The sequence below is a fragment of the Chelonia mydas genome, chromosome 5, assembly GCF_015237465.2.
Source record: "Chelonia mydas isolate rCheMyd1 chromosome 5, rCheMyd1.pri.v2, whole genome shotgun sequence".
Taxonomy (NCBI): Eukaryota; Metazoa; Chordata; order Testudines; family Cheloniidae; genus Chelonia; species Chelonia mydas.
In genome coordinates, this window is record NC_051245.2 from 41794784 (window position 1) to 41821554 (window position 26771).

At 40.3% G+C, this 26771-nt stretch overlaps 1 protein-coding gene across 3 annotated transcripts in view; it reads left to right on the forward strand.

Annotated features, from left to right (window-relative positions):
- MAST4 (microtubule associated serine/threonine kinase family member 4) overlaps window positions 1–26771 on the forward strand; it is a 446036-nt gene that overhangs the window by 89132 nt on the left and 330133 nt on the right. For all 3 annotated transcript variants that reach the window (XM_043546459.1, XM_043546460.1, XM_027821471.3), the window contains exon 2: window positions 17847–18000. In XM_043546459.1, the coding sequence (XP_043402394.1) occupies window positions 17847–18000 (154 nt within the window). The remainder of the gene's footprint in view (window positions 1–17846; window positions 18001–26771) is intronic.

Here is a 26771-nt window from a genome sequence, read left to right on the forward strand (position 1 = left end):
CTAGATTGTCGGGCTCAACGGGTAGTGATCAATGGCTCCATGTCTAGTTGGCAGCCGGTATCAAGTGGAGTGCCCCAAGAGTCTATCCTCTGGCCGGTTTTGTTCAATATCTTCATTAATGATCTGGAGGATGGTGTGGATTGCACCCTCAGCAAGTTTGCAGATGACACTAAACTGGGAGGAGAGGTAGATACACTGGAGGGTAGGGATAGGATACAGAGGGACCTAGACAAATTAGAGGATTGGGGCAAAAGAAATCTGATGAGGTTCAACAAGGACAAGTGCAGAGTCCTGCACTTAGGAAGGAAGAATCCCATGCACCGCTACAGACTAGGGACCAAATGGCTAGGCAGCAGTTCTGCAGAAAAGGACCTAGGGGTTACAGTGGACGAGAAGCTGGATATGAGTCAACAGTGTGCCCTTGTTTCCAAGAAGGCCAATGGCATTTTGGGATGTATAAGTAGGGGCATTGCCAGCAGATCGAGGGATGTGATCGTTCCCCTGTGCTCGACATTGGTGAGGCCTCATCTGGAGTACTGTGTCCAGTTTTGGGCCCCACACTACAAGAAGGATGTGGAAAAATTGGAGAGAGTCCAGCGGAGGGCAACAAAAATGATTAGGGGACTGGAACACATGACTTATGAGGAGAGGCTGAAGGAACTGGGAATATTTAGTTTGCGGAAAAGAAGAATGAGGGGGGATTTGATAGCTGCTTTCGACTACCTGAAAGGGGGTTCCAAAGAGGATGGATCTAGATTGCTCTCAGCGGTAGCAGATGACAGAACAAGGAGTAATGGTGTCAGGTTGCAGTGGGGGAGGTTTAGGTTGGATATTAGGAAAAACTTTTTCATTAGGAGGGTGGTGAAACACTGGAATGGGTTACCTAGGGAGGTGGTGGAATCACCTTCCTACGAAGTTTTTAAGGTCGGGCTTGACAAAGCCCTGGCTGGGATGATTTAGTTGGAGATTGGTCCTGCTTTGAGCAGGGGGTTGGACTAAATGACCTCCTGAGGTCCCTTCCAACCCTGATATTCTATGAGTCTATGTTTAAGCACAGCTTACCTTCTGTGTTTCAGGAACTCACCTGGAATTCTCTCTTTTAGCCTTTCTTGATGCTATGAAAATGATTGCCTTTCCAAAGTCATTTATAGATGGTTTTGTATTAAGCTTTTTGGTCGTCTGGAGTTTGGTGATCACATTTAGCTGCTTCAGAAACAGTGGTTTCACATGAGTAGAGTTTGTGGTAATATTCCACCCTATGTTGCATCTATTTGCTTCTGTCAGTGATGTCTTCATGAAGAGTTTTGAGTGGGGCAGCCTTCTTGGCTGAAGGATCTGTTGTTTTCTTGATTCCATCAAACATAACTCTTACAAACATCCTTTTAGAATGGAGATATAGTTTCTTGCACAGTTTCACAGGGTCTGCACAGGTTTCCGCCTTCTCTCCCTATGCTGAGGCTGGCAAAATAAGAGTCCTCACATCTTCTTCCGGTGTTTCACCCTTGTGCTTTTATTTACAGTGCTACAGTGTAGTCCCCTTTATTCCCCAACAGTTATCCCCTTTCAAACCTGTTCCAGGGTTTCCTGGTCTCCTGTGGAGAGGAGACAGAGCTGTAGCCTCCTATTACCTCCGAGGCTAGCCTCCTGACTGAGCTTTCTCTAGGGCTTTTATAGCCCTTCCCTTCTGCAGCCCAGCTGCCGCTACTTAGCTCAAGTCCTTGCTGTGAGCCTACCCTCGTTAGGGCCTGCAGATGGGCTCTCTGCTGGCTGCCTGGGCCCCTGCACCTGGCTTCCCTACCAGAAAGCAGGGCTTAGCAAGCATTTTGGCAGGGCATTCAAGGAGTTTTACCCCTGCCCTGCCACACACAGATTGAATCGGTACCATTGAGCATGTTGTCCTGTTTGTTGCAAACTGCTCTCAGCCAGTCAGAGGTTAGCACCTGTCTTAGGAGAGGTTTCAGAGTAACAGCCATGTTAGTCTGTATTCGCAAAAAGAAAAGGAGTACTTGTGGCACCTTAGAGACTAACCAATTTATTTGAGCATAAGCTTTCATGAGCTACAGCTCACCTTCATCGGTTGCATACTGTGGAAAGTACAGAAGATCTCTTTGTACACACAAACCATGAAAAAATGGGTGTTTATCACTACAAAAGGTTTTCTCTCCCCGCACCCCGCTCTCCTGCTGGTAATAGCTTGTCTAAAGTGATCACTCTCCTTACAATGTGTATGATAATCAAGGTGGGCCATCTCCAGCACAAATCCAGGGTTTAACAAGAATGCCTTGGGGGGGGGGGGTAGGAAAAAACAAGGGGAAATAGGTTACCTTGCATAATGACTTAGCCACTCCCAGTCTCTATTCAAGCCTAAGTTAATAGTATCCAATTTGCAAATGAATTCCAGTTCAACAGATTCTCGCTGGAGTCTGGTTTTGAAGTTTTTCTGTTGTAATATTGGAACTTTCATGTCTGTAATCGCGTGACCAGAGAGATTGAAGTGTTCTCCGACTGGTTTATGAATGTTATAATTCTTGACATCTGATTTGTGTCCATTGATTCTTTTACGTAGAGACTGTCCAGTTTGACCAATGTACACGGCAGAGGGGCATTGCTGGCACATGATGGTATCATCACATTGGTAGATGTGCAGGTGAACGAGCCTCGGATAGTGTGGCTGATGTGATTAGGCCCTATGATGGTGTCCCCTGAATAGATATGTGGACACAGTTGGCAACGGGCTTTGTTACAAGGATAGGTTCCTGGGTTAGTGGTTCTGGTGTGTGGTTGCTGGTGAGTATTTGCTTCAGGTTGGGGGGCTGTCTGTAAGCAAGGACTGGCTTGTCTCCCAAGATCTGTGAGAGTGATGGGTCATCCTTCAGGATAGGTTGTAGATCCTTGATGATGCGTTGGAGAGGTTTTAGTTGGGGGCTGAAGGTGATGGTTAGTGGCGTTCTGTTATTTTCTTTGTTGGGCCTGTCTTGTAGTAGGTGACTTCTGGGAACTCTTCTGTCTCTATCAATCTGTTTCTTCACTTCCGCAGGTGGGTATTGTAGTTGTAAGAATGCTTGATAGAGATCTTGTAGGTGTTTGTCTCGTCTGAGGGGTTGGAGCAAATGCGGTTGTATCGCAGAGCTTGTCTGTAGACAATGGATCGTGTGGTGTGGTCAGGGTGAAAGCTGGAGGCATGTAGGTAGGAATAGCGGTCAGTAGGTTTCCGGTATAAGGTGGTGTTTATGTGACCATCGTTTATTAGCACTGTAGTGTCCAGGAAGTGGATCTCTTGTGTGGACTGGACCAGGCTGAGGTTGATGGTGGGATGGAAATTGTTGAAATCATGGTGGAATTCCTCAAGGGCTTCTTTTCCATGGGTCCAGATGATGAAGATGTCATCAATATAGCGCAAGTAGAGTAGGGGCGTTAGGGGACGAGAGCTGAGGAAGTGTTGTTCTAAGTCAGCCATAAAAATGTTGGCATATTGTGGGGCCATGCGGGTACCCATAGCAGTGCCGCTGATCTGAAGGTATACATTGTAAGGAGAGTGATCACTTTAGATGGGCTATTGCCAGCAGGAGAGTGGGGTGGGGGGAGGTATTTTTTCATGCTTTGTGTGTATAAAAAGATCTTCTACACTTTCCACAGTATGCATCCGATGAAGTGAGCTGTAGCTCACGGAAGCTTATGCTCTAATAAATTGGTTAGTCTCTAAGGTGCGACAAGTACTCCTTTTCTTTTTGTCTTAGGAGAGGGGTTTATATTGTAGTGGAGATATACTGTGTGTTTTGCTTCAGTCAGTGGAAGCATTTCTTCAGAGTGTGCTGCATTCCAATCTTTATCTTGTACAATTTTTTACCAAAAGCTATGGTAAGGTTCACAATATGCAGCTGTCCTCATCAGTTGTGTAATTCTTGGTCTAATTTTCGACTCCAAGGTCCTCAAGATTGGGATTTTTTTTTTTTTTTAATTTCAACCTATGGCATTATGTTTTAATAATGGAGTGTTGAGTGTATGTCACATTCTAGACAAAGCCAAAAGGATGAGGATGAGTGGAAAATATGAAGTGCTTTTTATATTAAGCACTGATCCTCGATACCACAGTGATTGGGATAGATGGGATTGAGTAGGATGCTGTGCTTAAGTCTGCTTATACCAGATGAATTGGAAAATTGACTAAGGACAGCAACAGTACAGCACAGATTCCCTTCTGACTGCATTCTTTCTTTTTCCCAGATTCTCCTTGCTGTTGTAACTTTTTTTCTCCCTTAAGTCTTTGAATGGGTTATTTGAGCCAGATAATGTTGCTAAGCCCCTTCAGTAACTCCTGTTCAGAAAACCTAGATGTACTCATTTTAAACTAGTCTGAGATTGACAAATGACAGTTGCCAAAAGATGTGATATGAATGGAGGCGTTTAAAAACTGAGTACAGTTTTGTACTACTGCCCTTAACAAAGAGGACAATTTAGGTACAAGTGATCTGGGCAGTGCTCTTCCTCTCATCTACACTTGTCATTAGGCCTCTAGAATCTTTTGCCATTTTTTTTTTTGTGAGCTTCTGATATGTTAACTACAATTAAGAAAAGAGATTTAGGTGTTGATTTATTATGTTACAGGTTTCTCGAAAAATTACTAAGCCACTAAATCCGTTATTTCAGTTCAATTTGAGCAAATTTTCAAGTGTATATTTCCAACTGAACTATCTCAGGCATGGTATGGAAAAGATTAAAAAGCCTTTGTCTGCGTAGTCTCTTTTGGCAATATTGCATTATTTAAAAATATTTAAGAACTATGTTAAATGTGAAGCTCAGTGGCTACAAAGTTAAACTAAAATTTCTGGTGCTAGATACACTGTTTATTTAATTTAAAAATACAAAAAGGAATGTTGCAAATGGGCAGTTATGCATCTTGCACTGAAGTATATGCGCATAGCATTTGTACTAATACACCCAGTAAAGCATGTTTTTTTTTTTCAAAATCAAAGTGTAAATTAACTTTGCAAGTCCTTCACATAAATAGCTTTTCAGTCATCACGCATTGATTTACAGATCAACTTCAGCTTTATTACATACTGAGAACCCCCTCCTCTAAGCCTGTTTTGCCATGGTTTTCTTTTCCTTTGCTTTGTACCTGACTTGCATAATGTTCAGTGAATTCTTTGATAGATGTTATTTCTAAGGAAAGTGATTGTGGACTGGAAGCTTCATAGGGCCAAAAGGATTGTGTAGTATTTTTAATGGTCTATATAAAATATAATTGATTGACCTAGAAAAATATTGTCTTTATTCAGGGCAAGTAATGAGTATTTTATCTTATTTTAAAATTTCTAAATGTAGAATTCAGAAATACTGCGGTGCTCAAAGCTATTTATTACAAGCTTCTGGGGCCAAAAGAATGTTTTACACTTGCCAAGGGAGTAAGTTAATGAATGGGATTTTGTTAGTCAGTGGCTGGATTTCACAAAAAATGCAGTATTTTGGTAGAGACCTTCTGTGCTGCTTGGAATTGCAATTGTTCTAAATATGGGTTGTTAAAACAAGCTGGTCAGTGGGATTAGCAACATTTTACCTTGCATTTTTATTTTTAATTTCAATGTAATTGAGGGGAAAGTGAGACCTAATTGAGCATGGATGCAGTGCATAGACTTGAATAAACAACTAGCTGACGGAGGCAACTGAGCAAATGAAACCTTTTTAGGTAAGGTTAGGAGCTCAGTGGTGACTGACTAGAAATGGATTTTACAAATGAACTAAACTGCTTTCACTTCATTAGCATTCATGGTAAATCGAAAAATACCCTTTCTGAAGATATATGTTCTCCTCAGCAAATTAAAGCATTTTTTCACTAACCAAATGATGATGATGTCAACAACTGATGGAGATGAATAGGTCCTCTTCTTAATGTACCTCAGTTTTTTTTTTTCTGGAATTGAAGGTGACTTTGAAGGAAAGTTTACTATAGTTTAATCCTCTTCAGTGTAGCATCTGTCAGTGATACTTATCCACTTTCCTCCCCAAAGTCTCTATGTATAATCCACACTGTTAAAATAATGTTAAATTTACTGTGACATATGGAAATATTTAACGAATGTATTGTATTTGTAATTGACTTTCTTATTGCATCGTGAAGGTCATTAAAGTACTTGAGGATGCAGTTTTGTCAGTGGTGGTTTTTTGAAGTCTGTTGTCTTTTTCCTCCTTTCTCAATACCTAATGGTTTATGTTGTGCTTTAGCAGAGAGCACAAACAAACACAATTGCCAAGACTCTGCTAATATTAGACAACAAGGAAGTAAAACAGTCACACTGTGCTGTATGAAGGAACAAAAATGCATCTGTGCCAAAAAGAAAAGTGTGTGTGTGCGCGTGCACACAGCGGGGGAGAGGAAGTGTTACTTTCAGGCATTTAACAATGCAATAACAATTTAACAACTGATAGAGAATAAACATTAAAATCTCTTAAAAAAAAAAAAAAAAAAAAAAAAAAAGAGGTAGTGAGAGAAACCCGTGTGCATAGTCTTCTTTTATAGCTTTTTTTTTTTTGCCTACAGGCAAATCAGTAAAAGAGTATCTTCGGTATTTTGTCCTTTGAGGAACCAATTGTATAGCTTTCTTGTGTCAAGTACACATTCTAGACTTCATGTTAAATATTGGTAGTAGTTTTCTAGCAATACTCTATTGGGCAATGAGCACTGCTGTTTATAGCTGGCACACCAGACTGCAAGAAGCAGACAGATAATTATAGTGTTTTAGTTTATCTGTGGAGACTGTTTAAATTTGAAAACTAACATTTTCTTCAGAGTTGCTAGCTCTTTAGCTGGCATGTCTTGTTGTATGGTAACCAAGCAATATTGCCCTCACCCTGTCTCCTCTAATTTGTTTTTCTAGCTGAGTTCAGCACTGTTTAGATCTCAGGCTTGATTAGTGTGGAGCATTAATTTTCTGTTCAGAAAGCTGAGTTTGTCCAATTAGTCACATAGAACCTAGAAGGCTGCAGGCATATGTGGGGCTTCTGTGGGACAATATAACATTCTGTAATTTATCCTGAATGTTTGCATTTTCCCAGTAATAACACTAAATGCACAACAGCAAATTTGGCTCCTTGCCCCCTCAGGTTTCACCAGTCCAGGACTGATCGGTTGTGTTCTTTCTGTAACAGAAGCCTAGAGTGTTTGGCACACCTGTCTGCGGGTTACTCATGAAACTCCCTCTGTACTCATTTAGTTTCTGCACAAGACAGATGTAGTAGTAGACACCAGTAAGATTTCAATACCTCAGAGCACTTTTTCTTTCCCCCTGTCAAGATGGGAAAAGGAAAAGATCACAATAAAAGAAGGGAAGGGAATATCCTTGCTGCTGAGCAGTATGCCTCAAACCCACTGCTGGCTCAGCATTCACGATACAGGGCATTTCCAGCCATCTAAATTTTGTTGAAAATTATTTAGCTGGCCTAATACTGCTGATTGGCAATTTCTGTGTTCAGTTTGTCTGTTTCTAATATCAATTAAAGTAATTGGAACCGAAAAAACCTGCTATTCCACTCTTGATTATTGTCTTTCACAAAGGTTGCAGACATATCCTCGAGAGTGAGCGAGTACGTGTGTGCATCATTTCTATGTGTAAATGTAGGCCACTGTTCAATATTTGGGGCCTGAGTCAGCTGTCACAATGATTTTTTTACATTAGTATAACTCCGTTGTGACCAGGGACACTTTTTGGTACCAACTGGCAGAAGGCAGAAAGGGGTGCGTAGGGGTTTATGGGGATCTCCTAGGTCTGATGTCTACATAGTATGTGCCAAACAGTGGCATGTGAGGTCTCTACCAACAGCCAGTAATGCAACTATCATTCTAATAGTTGCAGGATGTATGCATAGATATTTAAGGAATTATGTAGCTATACTGAAAACTATGTTCTTAAGGTATGGGAGTTCAGATAGGTCACCAGAGGTGATTAAACGGTTCTGTTTAGGCCGGGGGTAGTAGACACTTTTTTCTCTGGCTGGTCATTGTGTGTTGTGTGGCTTACAATGTAAATCTGTTGAGCCTGATACTAATGAAGAGATTGTGAATTCATATGAGAGAAGATCTGCAAGAAAAAATCAAATGTAGCAGGGCGGCATCCTGTTTGAATAAAGACTATGAATTTTTGGGGTGTAACTGGGGGTACTGAAGTATACACAGGATTCTTCACCAGAGAGACGAACAGTCAGTGTGTTCTGTCTTTTATGAAAGGAGGGTCAAAGCATAGATGAAAGAGGCTGGAAAATGCTGCAAGGTATTAGCATGGATGAGCTAAACTCCATTTGCCAAGACAGCATCTTGTTAGTTAAGTCTAGGCTCTAAAAAATGTGTAAAAAATTTTATTTTACATTTAATCATTTGTTTCTAATACTTTCACTTGCTACTTCTAGAATCTCTATACTTTGTTAAATAAACTTCCTTGTTTTCACTATAAATATATCTTTAAGTGCTGTGTGTTACATAGAGGGGTAATCTGAAGGGAAAGTGGTAAACTATTGAATCCTGCTTTTTTTGGTGTGTACTGCTTAATCTGTCAATTCTGAGTGTCCAGTGGACCAGGGACTGTGCAGTCCAGAGAGAGGCTTGGGGATTGAGTGTTTTTATTGCTAACCTCTTAAAGGATAGTGGAGCCCATGTAGGGTGAGAGGGCAGTGCTTGTATTTCCCACAGCTTGTGGAGTTGACCCAGTCAGGCACAGACAAGGCTTCCTCACTCTGAGGGCAGGAGGTTGTGGTGTCTGCCATCAGCTTTAAGTGTACTGTGATTCTCGATGGAGCACTATTTAGATATTTCTTGCACATGTGAGAGAGACCCTTCCTGGTATCCACAGTATGCTGTTTCCATTCTTTTTTTAAATGCCTATTCTTAACTCCAGTTTGCTTCTATTGGATTCTGAGTTGGTAGCTGTGATAACCGAGAGATGTGATTTTCATTGCTCAAGAAGGTTTGCACACAGTTAGGCATGTGATTTGGGTGATTCTCTATTTAAAAGAAGACTTGCTTCTGATTTTCTTCACTGGTGTATTTGATGCTATGGTCCCTTCACTATTCTGCTTAGATGACTGCCAATGAAGTAGCTTATCAGCATTTTTACACACACGTCAAAGGTAGCTGTTACCAAAGTATCTGGGCTCTTCCTAATTAAATTTAGGGAGATTAGTTCTTTCAAAGAATAAGAACACCTCTCTCTTCAGGTGTAAACCAACTTGGGTGGTTTGACTCTGAGTATCTAGCTGGGGCCATGCCATTACTGAACCTCTGAGCTTGACCCTAGCACTTATAGGGCTTTAGAGATCAGGACAAAGGAATCCAAAACGGAACCAGAGCTACACAAGGATCCCAATGGAAATATGAAGAAATGGAGTGATGTGTTCTTATTGGTTTCCTCACCTGTAAGTGAGCAGTTGCTTATTGAACTTAGCTGTAGCTCCTTGGTGACCACAGAGGACTCTTTCTGGCACGGCTACTATTTGGGAATACAGAAGAGATCAGTATAGTTCAGCGGGATCCTGAGGTTGTGCACTGCTTTGATAACAAAGGGCAGGCATTCTCTATAACGTGAGATCAGAATTCCTACTGGATGCTCAAATTCTATCCAGGTAAGACTGACATGATTCTGATAAGCAGAGAGAAGAATTTTGAGCAAGATACTTTTTATCCTGCTACACTGTTCCCTTCAGTTATTGAGATAAGTAGATACAGTGGACATCCTGGTGTTTACATTCTTAACGACAGGAATTGGGTCTTTATTTTAAGGCGTCTGCTCTAAAATAAAGAGAATGGCCTACTGCTTAGCACTAAATGCACAGCAGGCACTTTTCATTTTCAACCCGTAGTCTGTACATGTTTTGAGGTAATTGTACGTTTCTCTTTTTTTACATTTGATGCCTGATTGGTTAAAAGATTTTTGGTATGAATGACAGCAAACACTGTATTTAAGAAATGTGTGTCTGTATATGGTTTGTATGAAAGATATGATAATGATATTAAATCTTGCTACATTTAAGAGTAACAAATTAAACTCTCGCAATCCTAGGTTCTGCATGAGTACTTTGGGATAAGTCATTTAAAACCTACACCTCTATTTTAATGCCAAATGGGAAATCTGAATATTCCTTCTATTTAGAGATTAGAAGTGGCCAGAAAAGGAAAGTATTTTGAAAAACAAAAATGTCTTTTAAAAAAAAAAAAAAGTTAGTGAGCCTCCCAGCCCAGGTCAACAGTTTCATTCAAGCTTGGGTGGCTAACCCGAGCCTCCGTTCGTGGCGCAGTTTCCACACTGCTATTTTTAGCTCGCTAGCTCAAGCCTCACGAGGGTGCAACTGTCTACCTGGTTTGAGAGGCTTGCTTCCCACTGCAGTGTAGACATACCCATAGTTAGAAAGATTTTTTTTCCTAATATTTAACCTAAATCTCCCTTGCTGCAGATTAAGACTGTTGCTTCTTGTCCTGCTTTCAGTGGACGTGGGGAATAATTGATCACGGTCCTCTTTATAACAGCCCTTAACATATTTGAAGACTGTTACAGGACCCCCCTCATTCATCTTTTCTCAAGACTAAGCGTACCCAATTTCTTTAACCTTTCTCATAAGTCAGGTTTTCTAAACTACTTATCATGTTTGTTGCTCTCCTCTGGACTCTGTCTAGTTTGTGCACATCTTTCTAAAGTTTGGTGCTCAGAATTGGGCACAGTGCTGCAGCTGAGCACTCACCAGTACTGAATATAGTGCAACAATTATCTCCTGTCTGACATATGACGCTCCTATTAATACACCTGAGAATATTATCCTTTTTATCAGATACTTCACATTGTTGAATCATATTCATTTTGTGACCCACTATAACCCCCAGATGCTTTTCAGCAGCACTAACACCTAGCCAGGTATTCCCCATTTTGTAGTTGTGCATTTGATTTTTCCATTTTAAGTGTAGATCTGTGCACTTGTCTTTACTGAATTTCATCTTGTTGATTTCAGACCAGTTCTGCAATTTGTCAAGATTGTTCTGAATTCTAATCCTGTCCTCCAATGTGCTAACAACACCTTCCAGCTTGGTGTCATCTGTAAATGCTATTTAAGTATATTCTCCACCACTCCATCATCCAAGTCATTAACGAAAACATTGACTAATAGCGGACCCAGAACAGACCCCCGCAGGATCCCACTATCTAAGTCCCACCTTTAATCACTATTATTCGAGTACGGTCTTTCAACCAATTTTGCATCCGTCTTATAGTAATTTCACCAAACATTTATCTAACTTGCTTATGAGAACATCATGTGTGACTGTGTGAAAAGCCTTACTAAAACCTAAATATATCATGTCTACTGTTCCCCTCCCACATTAGCTGGGCAAGTCACCTTTTCAAAGCAGGAAATTAGGTTGGTGTGGCATGACTTGGGTCTCGACAAATCCATGCTGGCTATTCATTATCACCCTATTAGCCACTCAGTGCTTGCATACTGATTGTTTCAGTATCTTTCCAGGTATCAAAGTTAGGCTGATTTATCTGTAATTCCCTCTGTCATCTTTGTTGTCCTTTTTAAAAATAGCCACTATGATTTCCCTTCTTCAGTGCTCTGGGACCTCACTCATCCGTCACAGGTTCTTGAAGATAATTGCTAAAGTTACAAGATTGCTTCAGCTAGTTCCTTAAGTTTTGTAGGATGAATTTCATGAGGTCCTGCATACTTGTCTTACACCCAACTGAGCTAAATAGTTTTTTAACCTATTCTTTCCCAATTTTTGGCTTATACTCTTTCCCTGGTGGTGGTGTTATTAATAGTATTAAGTATCTGGTTACCGTTAACCTTTTAGTGAAGACTGAAGCAAAATAGACAATAAACGCCCGAGCCTTCTTGATGTCATCAATTATTAGCTCTCCTTCTCCGCTCAGTAGAGGCCCTATGTTTTCTGTCATCCTTCTCTTGCTCCTAATGTATTGATAGAGCCTCTTATTGCCTTTTATGGTCCTTGCTATGTATAATTCATTTTGTGCCTTAGCCTTTCTAATTTTGTGTCTTCATGCTTGTGCTATGCTTTTGTACTCCTCCTTAGCAATTTCCACTTTTTGTAGGATTCCTTTTTCAGTTTCAGATAATTAAAGAGCTCCTGATGAAGCCACAGCCTATTTCTCTTCTTCTTAACTTATTACTATTTGGATGACTACATGATCTTAATTTATTAACTCAGCTACATTTTTCCCTCCTGAAATCCATAATCTTGTGTCTGCGACACTACTGCCAGGCCCCTGGTTTTGGGCTACGGTGAAAAGTAAGCTGCTGTTGCAGATGAACTTCTAAGAAGAAACATTTTGTTTATCTGATTATGAAGTATGACGAACAGAAAAAAGGAGGATAATATCCATATAGATTACCATGAAATGTCAATTGCACTTCAAAAAATCAACATCAGCTGTAGTCTGTAACTGGACTATCTTGTATAAATGTTTAGCATTCATAAGGCTTCACTGTTAACCAGTTGACATACTTGATGTATCTTTTTGACATGGGTAATAGTTACAGCTTGGCATATAGATGCATTGCAGCCCTGGAGTCTTAAATATCCACCTGTCTTGCATGGTGAATTCTATTGATTAACATTTTGCGTTTTTAAAAAAAGGAAAAATCCATCTTTCCTGCAGAACAGGTGTACTTTTAAGGATCCAGGACTATACTAGTGTCAGGACAAGGCAAGGGGAATGCCGTTTCAGGAAACAGCTGATTCTAGACACAGACATAAATAGAATCATAGAACTGTAACTCGAGAGGTCATCTAGTCCAGTCCCCTGCGCTCCTGGCAGAACTAAGTATTATTTAAATCATCCCTGACAGGTGTTTGTCTAACCTGCTCTTAAAAATCTCCAATGATGGAGACTCCACAACCTCCCTAGGCAATTTATTCCAGTGCTTAACCACCCTGACGGAAGTTTTTCCTAATATCCAACCTAAACCTTCCTTGCTGCAATTTAAGCCCATTGCTTCTTATCCTATCCTCAAAGGTTAAGAAAAACAATTTTTCTTCCTTCTCCTTGTAACAACCTTTTACATACACGAAAACTGTTATCGTGTCCCCTCTCGGTCTTCTCCTTTCCAGGCTAAACAAACCCAATTTTTTTCAATCTTCCCTCTTAGGTCATGTTTTTATAGCTCTTTTCCGGACTCTCTCCAATTTGTCCACATCCTTCCTGAAATGTGGCGCCCAGAACTGGACACAATATTCCAGTTGAGGCCTAATCAGTGCAGAGTAGAGCGGAAGAATTACTTCTCATGTCTTTCTTACAACACTCCTGCTAATACATCGCAGAAGGCTGTTTGCTTCTTTTGCAACGTTACACTGTTGGCTCATATTTAGCTTGTGGTCCACTATGACCCCCAAATCCCTTCCCGCAGTACTCCTTCCTAGGCAGTCATTTCCCATTTTGAATGTGTGCAGCTGATTGTATCTTCCTACGTGGAGTACTTAGCATTTGTCCTTATTGAATTTCATCCTATTTACTTCAGACCATTTCTCCAGTTGGTGCAGATCATTTTGAATTATAATCCTGTCCTCAAAAACACTTGCAACGCTCTCCCAGCTTGGTATCGTCTACAAACTTTATACAGCGCCTTTATCAAAATATTAATAAAATATGTGTTGAGAACAAATCACTGGTCTCCTAGCTCTGTAGGGAAAATTCCTATAGAACAGAAGTGAGGCTGTCACTCAGATTCTGTCCATATTTTTATAGAATTTTTAACCAACTAGAAGAATTCTGTAGCAGGGATATAATTCATTATGCAGTAGAGAATTTTTCAACCAATTCTCTTTACATCATTCTCTGTTACATTCTATAGGTTCTTAGAATACTTTCTATGTAACCCTATTGTTTCCTGCATATTAAATTCTTTGACTTCTTGTGATGTGGGCATAGCTACCATACCCATGCCTCTTCCATGAACACAGAGTGTCTGACACCTCCTTGCTTGTAAACACCAGAGTGTACTTTATATACAGTCTCAGTTCCTCCACCAGTACATGTCAGTGCACCCACCTCCCCCGCCCCCTTTTGCACTGTTTTTGAGCCCTCCAGCCCCTTCTCCAGTGGTGGTGATGGTAGGTGGGAGGGGATGGTTGAGGTATCTACTTACAGAACTCCCCTCGTCAGGCTATCCTAACTTTGTTTAACTCTCCCCCACCTTTCTTCCTTGAGCACTTCTTTCCTGTGCTCTTTTTAAACCACTTGCCTGTTAATGGACTAATTAGATCATTAACTTCCTAACCTCATTCTGCCCCAATAATCAGGCACATCCCTGACCAATTAGACTTTCTCTGAGTGGTGGGGGGAAGGGAAGCAAGGAGGAGGAGGAGGGGGGTGGTATGCCCTATTTGGTGCTAGTAATGTCCAGAGTTGTGGGTCAACCGCCATCTCTCAGCACTCTGTCATACTAATCATAAGAGATGAGACTCGCAGTGCAAATTACTTTATTTACTAGGTAGACAAGCCATTTGTTTTTGTGAAATATTTTCAGGATGGTATTTGGTTGCCGGCGGGGGAGAAACAGCTTCCATCTTAAAAAGGGGATAACGATGCTGACCTTTCATAAAGCACTAGATCTACTGATCAAAAAGTATTATGCAGGTACTAGGTGTTTGTTTTATTTATTTATTTTTAAAGTTAATCTCCTCTTATAACAATGAATTTAAGCTAGTTTAGCTTATGGAATGTGTTCACCTTCTCTTGGAGGAAATTCTTAAATGTTTGATACCAGGAAAGCATTTTGCATAAATTCGGATTCATGCACTTATAGGAATATTAACAACAAAGGCATTAATAAATGGTGTGCACTAAGCTAAAAATACAGTTCTTGCCTCTTTTGTATAAATTCAAAGACTAATATTTAATTCACAGTATGTTCAAGATATAGAACTCTCAAATATATACACTTATCTATAAGATAAATTTTATGTGTACCCATTTTACAGCCCCGAGAAGTATCTATTCTAGTATTCCACAAGTGGGCTCCTCAGAATGAGGGATTTTTCAGTGTAACTTGAGCTGTATCTCAATTTAATAAATTAGTTTTGTTTTTGTGCAGTGTTAGAAAAGCTAAGTAATACATAGCTTTTTCGTAATTTCTCCCCAGTCACTATCATACATTTCCTTCCCCCGCCTAACTAACGTGGGTGGGAGACAGTGGGTAATGTACATTCAGAGAAAAAGTCAAATTTTAAATTCAGCCCAGATTTCTGCCTCTTGGAGATTGTGCAGACTAACATAGCAATTGTTTTCTGCTACCTTATTGGCTGGCTAGCTGTGCTGTAGAATCTGGTTATGTATACCTCTCTCTGGTTGTCCATTCTGCATGAGTGCAGCATCATGACATCCCCAAACACCTAGCAAGGACACTACTATTATGAAGATGACAACTCCGCTGGAATCTACTGTCAAGGGGTGTGTGTGTGGTTTATGTGCTGAACAGAAAAGACATGAACACTTTTAAACTGTTTAAATATTTGAGGCATATTTTAAACAAAAAACCCTTCTGTCTCTCCACCTTTCTTTGGGATAAGTGTTTTTATCCCCTAGCTATTTGGAAACCTCACTTTTCTTGTGGTTTTACAGATTCCAGAAAAAAGAACAGTGAATGAGCATGGATTTAATTGAAATATGTCTTTCCATTGCTTCACTATTTTAAAATGTGTGAAAGTCTTATCCATGAGCCAGTACATAAAGTTAATTTGACCTAATTACCATTTGTTTTTAAGATGCACACGTACCACACTGCTTAAAACACATCTTCAGAGTGAAAGAAACATTTCAGGAAAGCGGGAGCTGTTAAAAATGTTTCTCAGTTGGTAGTTGTGCTTCTTTGGAAGCAAACACTTCACTTGCGTGGGGGACTGTCCTGATGTGGATAGAAAATCTTTACTTGCTGCCTTAGCTTTGGCTTGCAATGAAGTGCAAATTTTGTAAGGAAAGTACTGTTTCAGTAGCCTGCAAAGGATAGAACCTTTAGGCTTCTTTCAAGGAGATATGTACTATACGTTTCATTACATAAATAACTTTCTCTTCCTCATCAGAAACCAAAACAATCCTTTACAATAGTTTTAGAAGCATTTTGTTTCAGGATAAATTGACTTTCACCTTCTCTAAAACTAAAGCTATGCAACAATATGAAAGATATAATATGTTAATATTGCCAAGTAACTGAAGATGGAAGTATGAGATTAGATTCTTTGAACTATATTATTACAGCTGATGAGACTTGTTTTTTCATGGCCAGCTGAAACGCTGTTTGTAAACTTAATGGTGTGTGTGTGTGAGATTTGATCTCATCTCTAATTCAAATAGGTTCCAAAGGACTGATTTAAACCCCTATCCTCAAAGAAGTTTAGAAATAGGAGCATTAATATGTTAGCCTTGATTTTGATCCCTAATTTGCTCTGGTGTATGTGTTTTGTTTGTAAGATTACTTATCTTAATCTAGCTAAAGGTTTTGTGTTGGACCTAGTCCTGTGAATTAGGAAGTGAAATCCTGGCCCTGCTGACCAATGAAGCCAAGATTTCACCCCATGGTGTCTAAGCACTGCACAGAATTAAAAAAAAAAAAAAAAAAATCCTGGCACAAAATCACTTCCCCCCACCCCCACCTGCTCTTGAGGCAGTGGAGTGGGATTTTGAAATATGAGCATTGACTTTGACCATCTTTTATTGAAAAGATGTTTGTTTGTTTTTTTCTTCTAGCTCTTCTAGCTATCCAGGCTTTGGAGTCAGTCTGATCTTCTAGCAAGTGATCAAATGTTTCCAAAATTGTCTGAGTGTTAAGATAAAGAAATTTAAATTAAAAGCAATGAAATTAGAGTGGATGTTACAAAATATTCTAGCAGAATGAACAAATGATGTTGGAGTCAATCATGTACATTACAGAAAAAAGTTATTTGAAAAAATTCTCCTTCTATTCCACATTGACCACATCCCCACCCTTTGCTCCCACCCCTACATTTTTATTACTAGAGACTTACATCTTTTTAAGAGTTCGCCCTCTCTTGCATCCCATCTCATATTTGTGAAATTTAGAACAATCTCCACAGTAATCAAATTGTTGTCAAAAGCAGAGGACTGTAATTTTGGGTACGAATAAATAGGAGGAGCGATAATCTCCTAAATAACAAACATCCTTATTTGTATTTCCCTTGAAATAAAGACAGTAGAAGTAAATGATTTCACTATATGCCGAATAATCTTTAAATGGAACATTTTACCTCGTGGTGTTAGTGGAACAAGTTCTTATTTGATGTTTTAAATAGGTTTCCTGTTTATGACATACTGCCATCTGGTGGCTTTTTTATTTAATGTTGCAGTATATACATGTCAAAAACTGTTTAAAAGAATGGTTTCAGAGTAGCAGCCATGTTAGTCTGTATTCGCAAAAAGAAAAGGAGTACCACAAGTACTCCTTTTCTTTTTGTTTAAAAGAATGTTATTTAGGCAAATCATGCAAAAGTTATGAAATGTTGGTTTTGTGAAGGCCCGTGCAGACTTAATTCTGGCTCTGTGTCTCCACCCTGAATGAGGCAGCGGTTCTGCATGGAAAAAGGTGTGTGATCACATAATGGAAAAACTGTATCTTAATGTACAAGGGTGCAGACTTAAGGTTACACAGGCAACTTTACTGGCATTTCCTGATTTTTAATGCTTCATTTAGCAATATATAATTTTTTAAAATGTAATTTACTTTGTGAACCCACTGCTAAGTTTAAAAAAACCTTCATACAAATATGATTTTCATGTTGACAGTGTCTTTCTATTGTGGGATCTATCCTTAAAGAGTATGCATTTTTTGTTTCGTTGCAGCTTGATCATATATTATCTCCTCCATCTATGTTATTTCGGAAATCCAGCAACCCTGAAGTCTCTTCTGGCCCTGGAAAGTCATTTAAGTTTAAAAGACAGCTGAGTGAAGATGGAAGACCATTTAGAAGAGGAAGCCTTGGAGGAGCTTTGACTGGTGAGCATAGGAGGCCTGAAAACTAAAAGCACAGTTGATCTGTTTGGACCTGATTTCCTTGAAGGTCTAACAGTGCCATGCAGCATCATGTACACATCTCTGGCCTCATTTGTCTAAGATGTTTTTCTCCCTTTCAAATCCCCCAATGAAATTTTTTTTGTGTGTGTGAAAAGACTGGGACCAGCCGTTAGCTGAGTTACTCTCTGTGAGCTACAGCAGCGATCTCAACACCGAAGCCAGAGTTTTCAAAAGCGCTCACCCCTAGTAGCTCTTAATTGTTCTCGGTGAAAGCTACAGTGTTGAACGCTTCTGAAATTTGGCCACATTGTTTAAGAGCCTAAATGGTAGCTATTGATTGCAGAGCTCTTTTGAAAATCTGGCTTTATGAGTCCACAAAATGAATATGAAAAGGTTAAGTCCAGCTAGGCACAATTTTTTTATAATGATGAACCAGATAATGATAGGCCTGTAAGCCTGACAGAGACCCTGGGCCAGATAATGGAGTGGCTGATACAGGTTTGTATTAATAAAGAATTAAAGGAGGGTAATGTTGTTAATGCAAATCAGCATAGGAAATAGATCTGGTCAAACTTACTTAATATTTTTTTTAATGAGATTACAGGTTTGGTTGATAAAGGTTATAATGTTGATATAATATTGTTAGACTTCTGAGAGGTGTTTGGCCGCATGACACTTTGATTAAAAAACTAGAATGACATAAAATTAATGTGGCACATAATAAATGCATTAAAAACTGGCTAACTCATAGATCTCAAAATGTAAATGTAAACAAGGAATAGTCATCAATGCATTTTCAGAGGCATCCAGCAGGGATTGGTTCTTGGCCCTATGCTATTCCGCGTTTTTATCAATGACCTGGAAGAAAGCAAAACGATCACTGATAAATTTTGCAGATGACACATAAATTAAGAGAGTGGTAAATAATGAACAGGGCAAATCACTGATTCAGAGTGATTTGTATTGCTTGGTAAACTGGAGCAAGCAAACAATATGCATTTTAATACAGCTAAATGAAAATATATACACCTAGGAACAAAATAATGTAGGCCATATTTATGGGGGAACTCTATCCTGGGAAGCAGTGAGTCTGAAAAAGATTTTGGGGGTGTGGTGGATAATCAGCCGAGTATGAGCTTCCAATGCAACTCTGTGCCCAAAAGATGCACAAACATGGGACTTTCTTGGGTAGGAGTAGAGAGTACCCGAGTCTCCCATGTTTGTGCATATTGTTTGGCTGTCTCAAAAATTCAGAGATGAAATTCAGATTAGAGAATGAGTATCACGTTAATATTAAAAAAAAAAAATCTAAAATGAAAATCTATGCACCTCTAAATATATGCTAATTAATGCCACAACGGATGAAAAAGTGACCTGAGCTGTCAGTATTAGTGGTTTCCTCTTGGTGCCTGTTCCAGCATTTTAAAATGTATTTATTCTACCCTTCATACCATTTGTTGCTGTTTTTTCCTGTAACTTGGGTTTTGTCCAGTTCAGCTGACAAACCTAAAAAGAATCCAGAAATTGGCAGTGACTACAGTAGAACCCAATTTCTCCGACCCTCCCATAACTGTGTCTCCACGCTTACCAAACAACCAGGACTCTTAGGCCGTAGGCAGACAATCTCTCCTGCGGACATTAAATGGTGCTGCAGCATTGCATTTTCCCATTCTCCAGTTTATCTGGAGGTTTGAATACCTGGTCTGGCCCCGGTCCCAATTAGACCGGATAAACAGGGTTCTACTGTATGTTAATCATTAGATTAGAAGCAGCTGGAACATTCCAAGGGTACAATATCTATACATACTTGATGGAAAAGAATGTGAAACACTGCATTGGCTCTGAAGTTACATGAGGGAAAAGATATAGACCCTACTACAGTGGAAAGTCTCTTGCATCAGAATATTAAAACAAACATGATTTAAGTTTCATCAGTATAAACAATACCATGTTCTTTGAGTCCTCTCTCATCAGGAGTTCTTTTATTGATTTTTGTAATATAAATTGTGTTTTCATGTTTTAATAGGTTTTAGTGACAAAAGTGTTTTTGTACCACACTTATTTGTAAGCTTAGTCTGCAGTACAGATGTGCATTATATCCGGCTTTTCCTGGCAAAAGCTACTCTATAGACTGGTTCAATTGACTTAACTGATGCTTCGCTGAAACTAGAGGTAGCCATATGCTAGTTGTGATTTCAGAAGATGCTTTTTGCCTTATAAACTAGAATAATGGTCTTTGTGAATCAGATTTTCCCTATTTCCAGAGGAGTAAGGGGCAAGTCAGCATAATAAAGCTGGGAAACAAACCTACTCTGCCACTGTAAACATGCTGGTCTTTAACATGGTTCTTGAATTTCTGTTGGTCCTTCAAAAGTGAAACAGACCTACGTTTTTTCTGCTTGCAGTGTGTGATAAATAGCTTTAAAGTGAGGATTTGGGAACACAGTGAGTAATAGTATTTAATAGTGTTTAACTGCTTCATTACTAATGCACTTTCAATGAATTGAATACCCCACAGGCTTTAGGACCTTACAATGGCTTATACATCTTAATAGCTTCCTTGATGCTGATCAATTAAATCTAAATCACTATGGCTCCAGAGATTTCTTAACATTATTTTTAGGACTGTCTGAACTTTCACAAATCAACTTGTATCAGTGTATATCAAAAACATTTACAAGCATTCTTACAACTGCCCAGCAAGATAGGGCTGATCTTTTCAGTGTTACTTTGTGCTCTCCCATCTACTTGTATCCACCTGTTGTCTCGTTATATATTCTAGGTTATATGGTCTTTGGGGCCAGACATTCTTTGTTCTCCATGTGTATAGTGCCTAGAACAATCCTTGATTTGGACCTCCTAGGTGCTACCACGATACCAATAATAAAAATTGGGGGTATGTGTTTTAGAGACAGCTAAAGTGAGGCATGCCAGGAGTCCTGACACTGTCTCATGCCTGAAATTGTTCAGTTTTTAATTGAAGACTAACTTTTTTTTCCTCTAATTTCTGGTTCAGGATCAGTGCTTGGGGGAAGAAGTACTTGTACTGAATGCATTTGGTTCATCAGAGTGCCTAGACTTATCAGTTGGAAAGAAATTTAATCTTTAAAAATCACATAAATCTGATTAGTGTCTTGCTTTATTCCCAGTTTTTATTCCATTAAGTTTTTATTAGTGGCCACTGGGCTGAGAACCACTAGCAGAGCAGTAGAAATCACTAGTTTGGAAGCAGTTTGGAATACCAACTTCCAAATACAGTAGTATAAAACATAAGCTGCAGTTCTAGCAGTTGAAGGTATCGCCTGCTAAAATGATGTAAAGAATTCAAGTGGCGGTGAGGAGGGGAGAGCAGGAGGGAAAGATGTTAACTAGAATAATGTTCTAAATCAGTCTTGGTGGTTCTTTGATCCAGGACGTTGCCAGGCCTGCATCATTCATAGCCCCGTTGGCTGGGTGGCTGTTGATCCTGTGGGTCTGTGTGTACCACCTGCCGATGCTTCCCTTGCACAATTGGCACAAGGAGCCTCCTCAGCACTGGGAACTTCTTCAGTACTGTCTTCTTTATTGCTGTTGGCGCCATTGGTGTTACTGTGGCGGCATTTGGCACTCACTGCCTTCTGTTTGGCACCATCAGTCACCTCTATTGCTGCTGACTTCAGGGTTGATACCACTTCCAGCACCGGAAATGACAGAGGCATACTCAGAGCTGTCAGCACCAGTTCCCTCTTCATCTTGGGCTATGGATGTGTCAGACCGGTTACTTACACCCTCAGGACTGGCTCCACCTTTATCCTGTGAAGCTTGGGACTCCTCAGCGTCTAGGGCAGGATCTTCCTCTTTTTGCTCTCCATTGCCTGACATGCATCAGGGGCTGTTCATGGAGTGTTATGGGTACCAGGATTGGTGCTTGTCTCGTGGCTGGGATGCGAGCCCTGTAGCTCAGGGCCTACTAGCCACAAATGCACTATTCATATTAGTGGCCTCCTTGGAATTGATGGATGCTTCTTCAGTACTGGAGGATTTCAAGGCATACCAGGACCTTTTGCAGCACAGGGTGGCTTCCATAGATATTCAAGCATAGTTCCTGCAGGTTGTTGGATATCCTGCAGCCATTTGCCCTGGGAAGGTAACCCTTCCTGTTTGTGATGTGTTCCTAGCACACCGGCTTTGGTACCGCCTACTGTGAAGCACATGTAGAAATGGCACTTCATTCTGGTGAAGGGATTTGAGGGTGTAAAATTCCCTGGTTGTAACCACAGTGAATGATAGAGCCCAGCAGGGCAGATTAAATCCACTTCCATTAAGAAGGACTCTAAATGGATGGACCTGGTGGGTAGGAAGTTTTATATCTCTTCTTCCTTGCAGATGCACATTGCTAACCAGCAGGTGTTGCTGTCCAAATATGATGTGAATTGGACGGCTGTGTTTAAGTTTGCAGACCAGCTGCCTGAAGCCTCAAGAAGGCTTTTGGGCATTTATCATTCAAGGCTGCTTAGTGGTGAAGACTTCATTGCAGTCTCTTTTGGACATCATGGATACTTTGGCCAGAGTGATGGCCTCAGCGGTGACCATGAGAAGGGGTCCTGGTTGCAGAATTCAGGCACACGTCTCTATGTGCAGCGGGCCATACAGGATTTGTCCTTTGATAGCCGAGTGCTTTTTTGGACAAGATGGACGAGACTCCACACTCCTTCAAGAACTCTAGGGTACCCTATGGTGCTTGGGGATGTGATGTATACACCAGGAGTGTAGAGGCATCACTATGGTGATCAGCAGTAGCAGTGCTGTCCGCAGCGCACATTTGGGCAGCCTTTCCTTCCCTCGATGCATGTCACGCTTTTCTGGACTGTGTCGGGGCTCAGTGGTTCACATACTTCACCATAATGTTGTTGGTATGTGAACAGATAATGGGGAGCTGCTCCAGGATGCTCTGCCAAGAGGCAGTCTGGTTGTGGCACTTCTGCATTGAGGAGAGTATCACTCAGATAGTTGACCACTTGCCCAGGGTCTAGAATCATCTTGTAGAGCATCTCAGCAGGAATTCTTCCCTGTCTCATGAGTGGTCCCTAAAGACAAGTATCTTTTGGTCATCCTCGCAGTTCGGGGCATTCCAATGATTGACCTGTTTGCTACGAGGGACAACAGGAACCACCATCTGTTCTGCTCTCAAGGGGGTCTCAGTCCAGGCTCCCTGTCCAGTGCTTTCCATCTCAGCTGGCAGTTGGCCCTCCTGTACGCTTTTCTTCTGATCATCTCACGTAATCCTCATGATGAAGGCAGACTGGGCCAAGCTCATTCTCATTGCCCCGATGTGGCTGAGACAGTGCTGGTTCTCTTACTTCACGCTGTCAATTCAGCCTCCCATACCCATTCCTCTCCATCTTGACCTACTCTCACAGAATCATGGTCGCACCTTACATCACACGCTCAGCTCCCTGCATCTCATAGCTTGGCTGCTTCATGGCTGAATGAGGAGGAAGTGTGGTGTTCGACTGCTATTCAACAGTAGAAAGCCCTTTACCAAAATGGCCTATTCGGCTAAATGGAAGTGGTTTTCGGTGTGGTTGTTGGCCGCAGAATTCAACCAATGCCGACTTCTATCAGGACATCCGTCTCCATCATCCAGTCTGAGAACCTGTTCCTCTGTGGGACCATAACATGGTTCTAGCAGCTTTAATGGGACCATGTTTGAGCCCCTGGCATCTTGTCCCTTTCTGCTTTTGTGTCAGAAAACTTCATTCTTGGTAACGATAACGTCTGCAAGGAGAGTCTGTGAATTGCAGTCTTTGATGATAGAGCTTCCTTATACACAGTTCTCTAAGGTCAAAGTGATTTTAGGACCACACCCCAAATTTTTGTCCAAAGGGCTTTTCTCAGTTTCATTTGAACTAGGCAATATATTTACCTGGTGTTCTTTCCTCAGCTGCTTTCATCTCTGGAGGAGCAGTGCCTCCATATGTTAGAGGTCACCCAACATCTATCTGGACAGTTCTAAAGTATTTTGTTTTTCGCCTCACCTGTTTGTGTCATATACAGATCATATGAAGGAACAAGTGGTCTCTTCACAGACTATATGGTTAACATTCTGTATCAAGACTATATATGAAATAGCTTTGGTTATGCCTCCTCAGCGGCTACGAGCTCATTCTATAAGAATGCAAGCAACGTCAATGGTATTCCTTAGTAATGTATCAATTCTGGACATTTGCAGGTCTGCTACTTAGACATCCATCCATACATTTATGAACATTATGCCATTACAGCATCTTCCAGAGTGGATGCAAGCTCTGGTAGAGCGGCCTTTCAATCCTAGTTTAGAATATGACTAGGCTTGTGGGTCTCCCCTAGATATATAACTGTCTCAAACTCTCCTCCCACCCTCCCTTCCCCACTTCAAGGAACCTGTAACTAAACGGCATTTACCTGTGGTGCACTTTGGCTGCCATACACTTCCTGCAACAAGGAGGGAAAGTTCTCAAAGCATGAAAAGTAATCTGAGCCACCACATGTGAGAATGAATTGTCTACTGTGGCTCTTGAAAACCATTAAGCAGTTCCTGGTCCCTCTTCTACTGACACATAGTGCCTCCTTTGATGAAGGGTACCTACTAGTCAATCTGAAACACACACAGTAGGCTAGCAGGTCCTCAAGAAACAATAACTTGATGCTAATTATCATGCTAATTACTGTTCTGTCTAATCTTTTATTCTTGGGCAAAATGCCATTTCCAGCAATGTCCGATATCCTAACTGCCCTATATAGACCCTGCTGACATACTCTAAAAGGTAGTTTGAGTTCCCACTAGCAGTGAGGCTATCGCATCAGGGATAGAGCCCTGCCTTCCACAACTCTGGGAACACACTGAAGTGCCTAGCCCATGCCGCTACTCATAGCGCCATGGCTTCACTACAGCTGTTCAGGCTAGCTTTAATGTATGTAGATCAAAGCTAACTTGGGTACACCTACACATCTGTCACACCTTCCCAGCTGCAGTGTAGACATGCCCTTAGGCACGGTGTACATTAGAGATAGTGCAAGTACGTTGATGTAAAGCAGGGGTTACCCCAGAGTGACTTAATTATATATAAAATATGGCCTTCAATAATTTAATGTACGCATTCAAATACATAGAACTTTCTCTAATTTAAGAGATGGAGTGAAATTTATTCCTTCCAAATCCATAAATCTGCACACACAGATAGCCATCCCCCTTTCTTTTTGACTGAGGACAGTAAAGAAGTGCTTAGAAGACCAGTATACTGTGGCGGGGAAGGGAATTCAAGGATCCCCCACCCACCAAGTATACCTTGCTACCAGTTCACTTCCAATCTACATCTAGGGACTGTATGCCTGAACATATCAAAGCTAACCACCACTCCCAGGGAAGAAAATGTCAATCAGGTATTGTGTAGGAGACATCAGTTTTTTTGTGAAATCAAATGTTCTAAACTAATACTTAAACAAAAATCTGATTTTAAATTATTTTTTAAAAAATCAACTCTTTTTGGACCAAGCAATAAATTTTGTCCTTGTCTTAATGAGAACCTAAATGTATTAAGAAAACCAAACAAAAAAACCCCCTGGCTTTTAAATTGGCTTCTTAAAAATTCCAGTGGCGTGGAGATTGGAGCTTTAAAACTTGTTTCTGATCAGGGAAAAAAGTAGTTAATTGAAAAGCTGCTTTTCTGCAGTGGCTGCTTTCCCTGAGCTTCAATAACTTCAAATGGTTGCCTACAATCAGAGGGTTTGGAGATTGTTAGTATCAACGGAGCTTCTACAGGCTTTAGTCTGCTGTGTTCAGAGACATTTAAATGGAATTCATAGCAGAAAATAGTGCATTTCTTTTTTTTTCATGGGTGTGTAAGTATGTTGGAGGTTAATGTGGCTAACTAGTCTCAACATGCAAACTAAGATGTGTTTAATTTCCTTGCTCCATTGTTCATCAGGCTAATGGGCCATCATGAATTATCAGAAAATTATTTAAGATTTTTTTGTTCAGTTTGTCCAGTTGCTCTAATGAGACATTACCTTTCTACTTTACCCTTAATATTCAATTACGTGCCATTGTCAGGGGTTTAAATTTTGTGTTGTATTGTGGGTAATTCCATGATCCTATGCTGTCCTGTTGGAGAGCTCCATCACTTCTACTCCACAGCTCCTTCTCTGAGAAACGTCTGTGTCCAGCAACGCGGACATGGATGCTATTTTTCCCCACTGGTGCTGAGGGGAGATGCTCAATGTTTTGAGAGTAAACTTTTTCATTTTCCTTCAAATATTATCTTATGCAGCTGCCTTGCTTGCTTAGATGCTTTTTTATTTGTAAGTTTATTATTTCATGTATTGGTCATAATATAGAGTAGTTATCATGTTAAAAGATCTAATTATTAGCAGAAAAAGAACATTTAAGTTCTCTTTTTCTTTCTTGGTTCGCAGCTTTAATGCTCTTTGCTTTCATTGTTTCAGAGAACCCATTATAATTCTGTCCTTTTGATTAGCCAAGTTCTCTGTTGTTTAGATTGTGGTGAGATCAACTGTAGGTAGACATCAGCCGCAGCTTAATTATTGAGGAGTAATGCAGACATTTCTTCACATACTAACAATACTTGGCACATATATTATAGCACCATTCTTCCAAGGATATCAAAGCATTGTACAATAATTAAGCTTCATCATTACCCAGTGAAATGAAAAGCATGAATTTTAGAGATGGGTAAATCAAACCTGCCAAGTATAGCTTATTTTGTGTGACACTT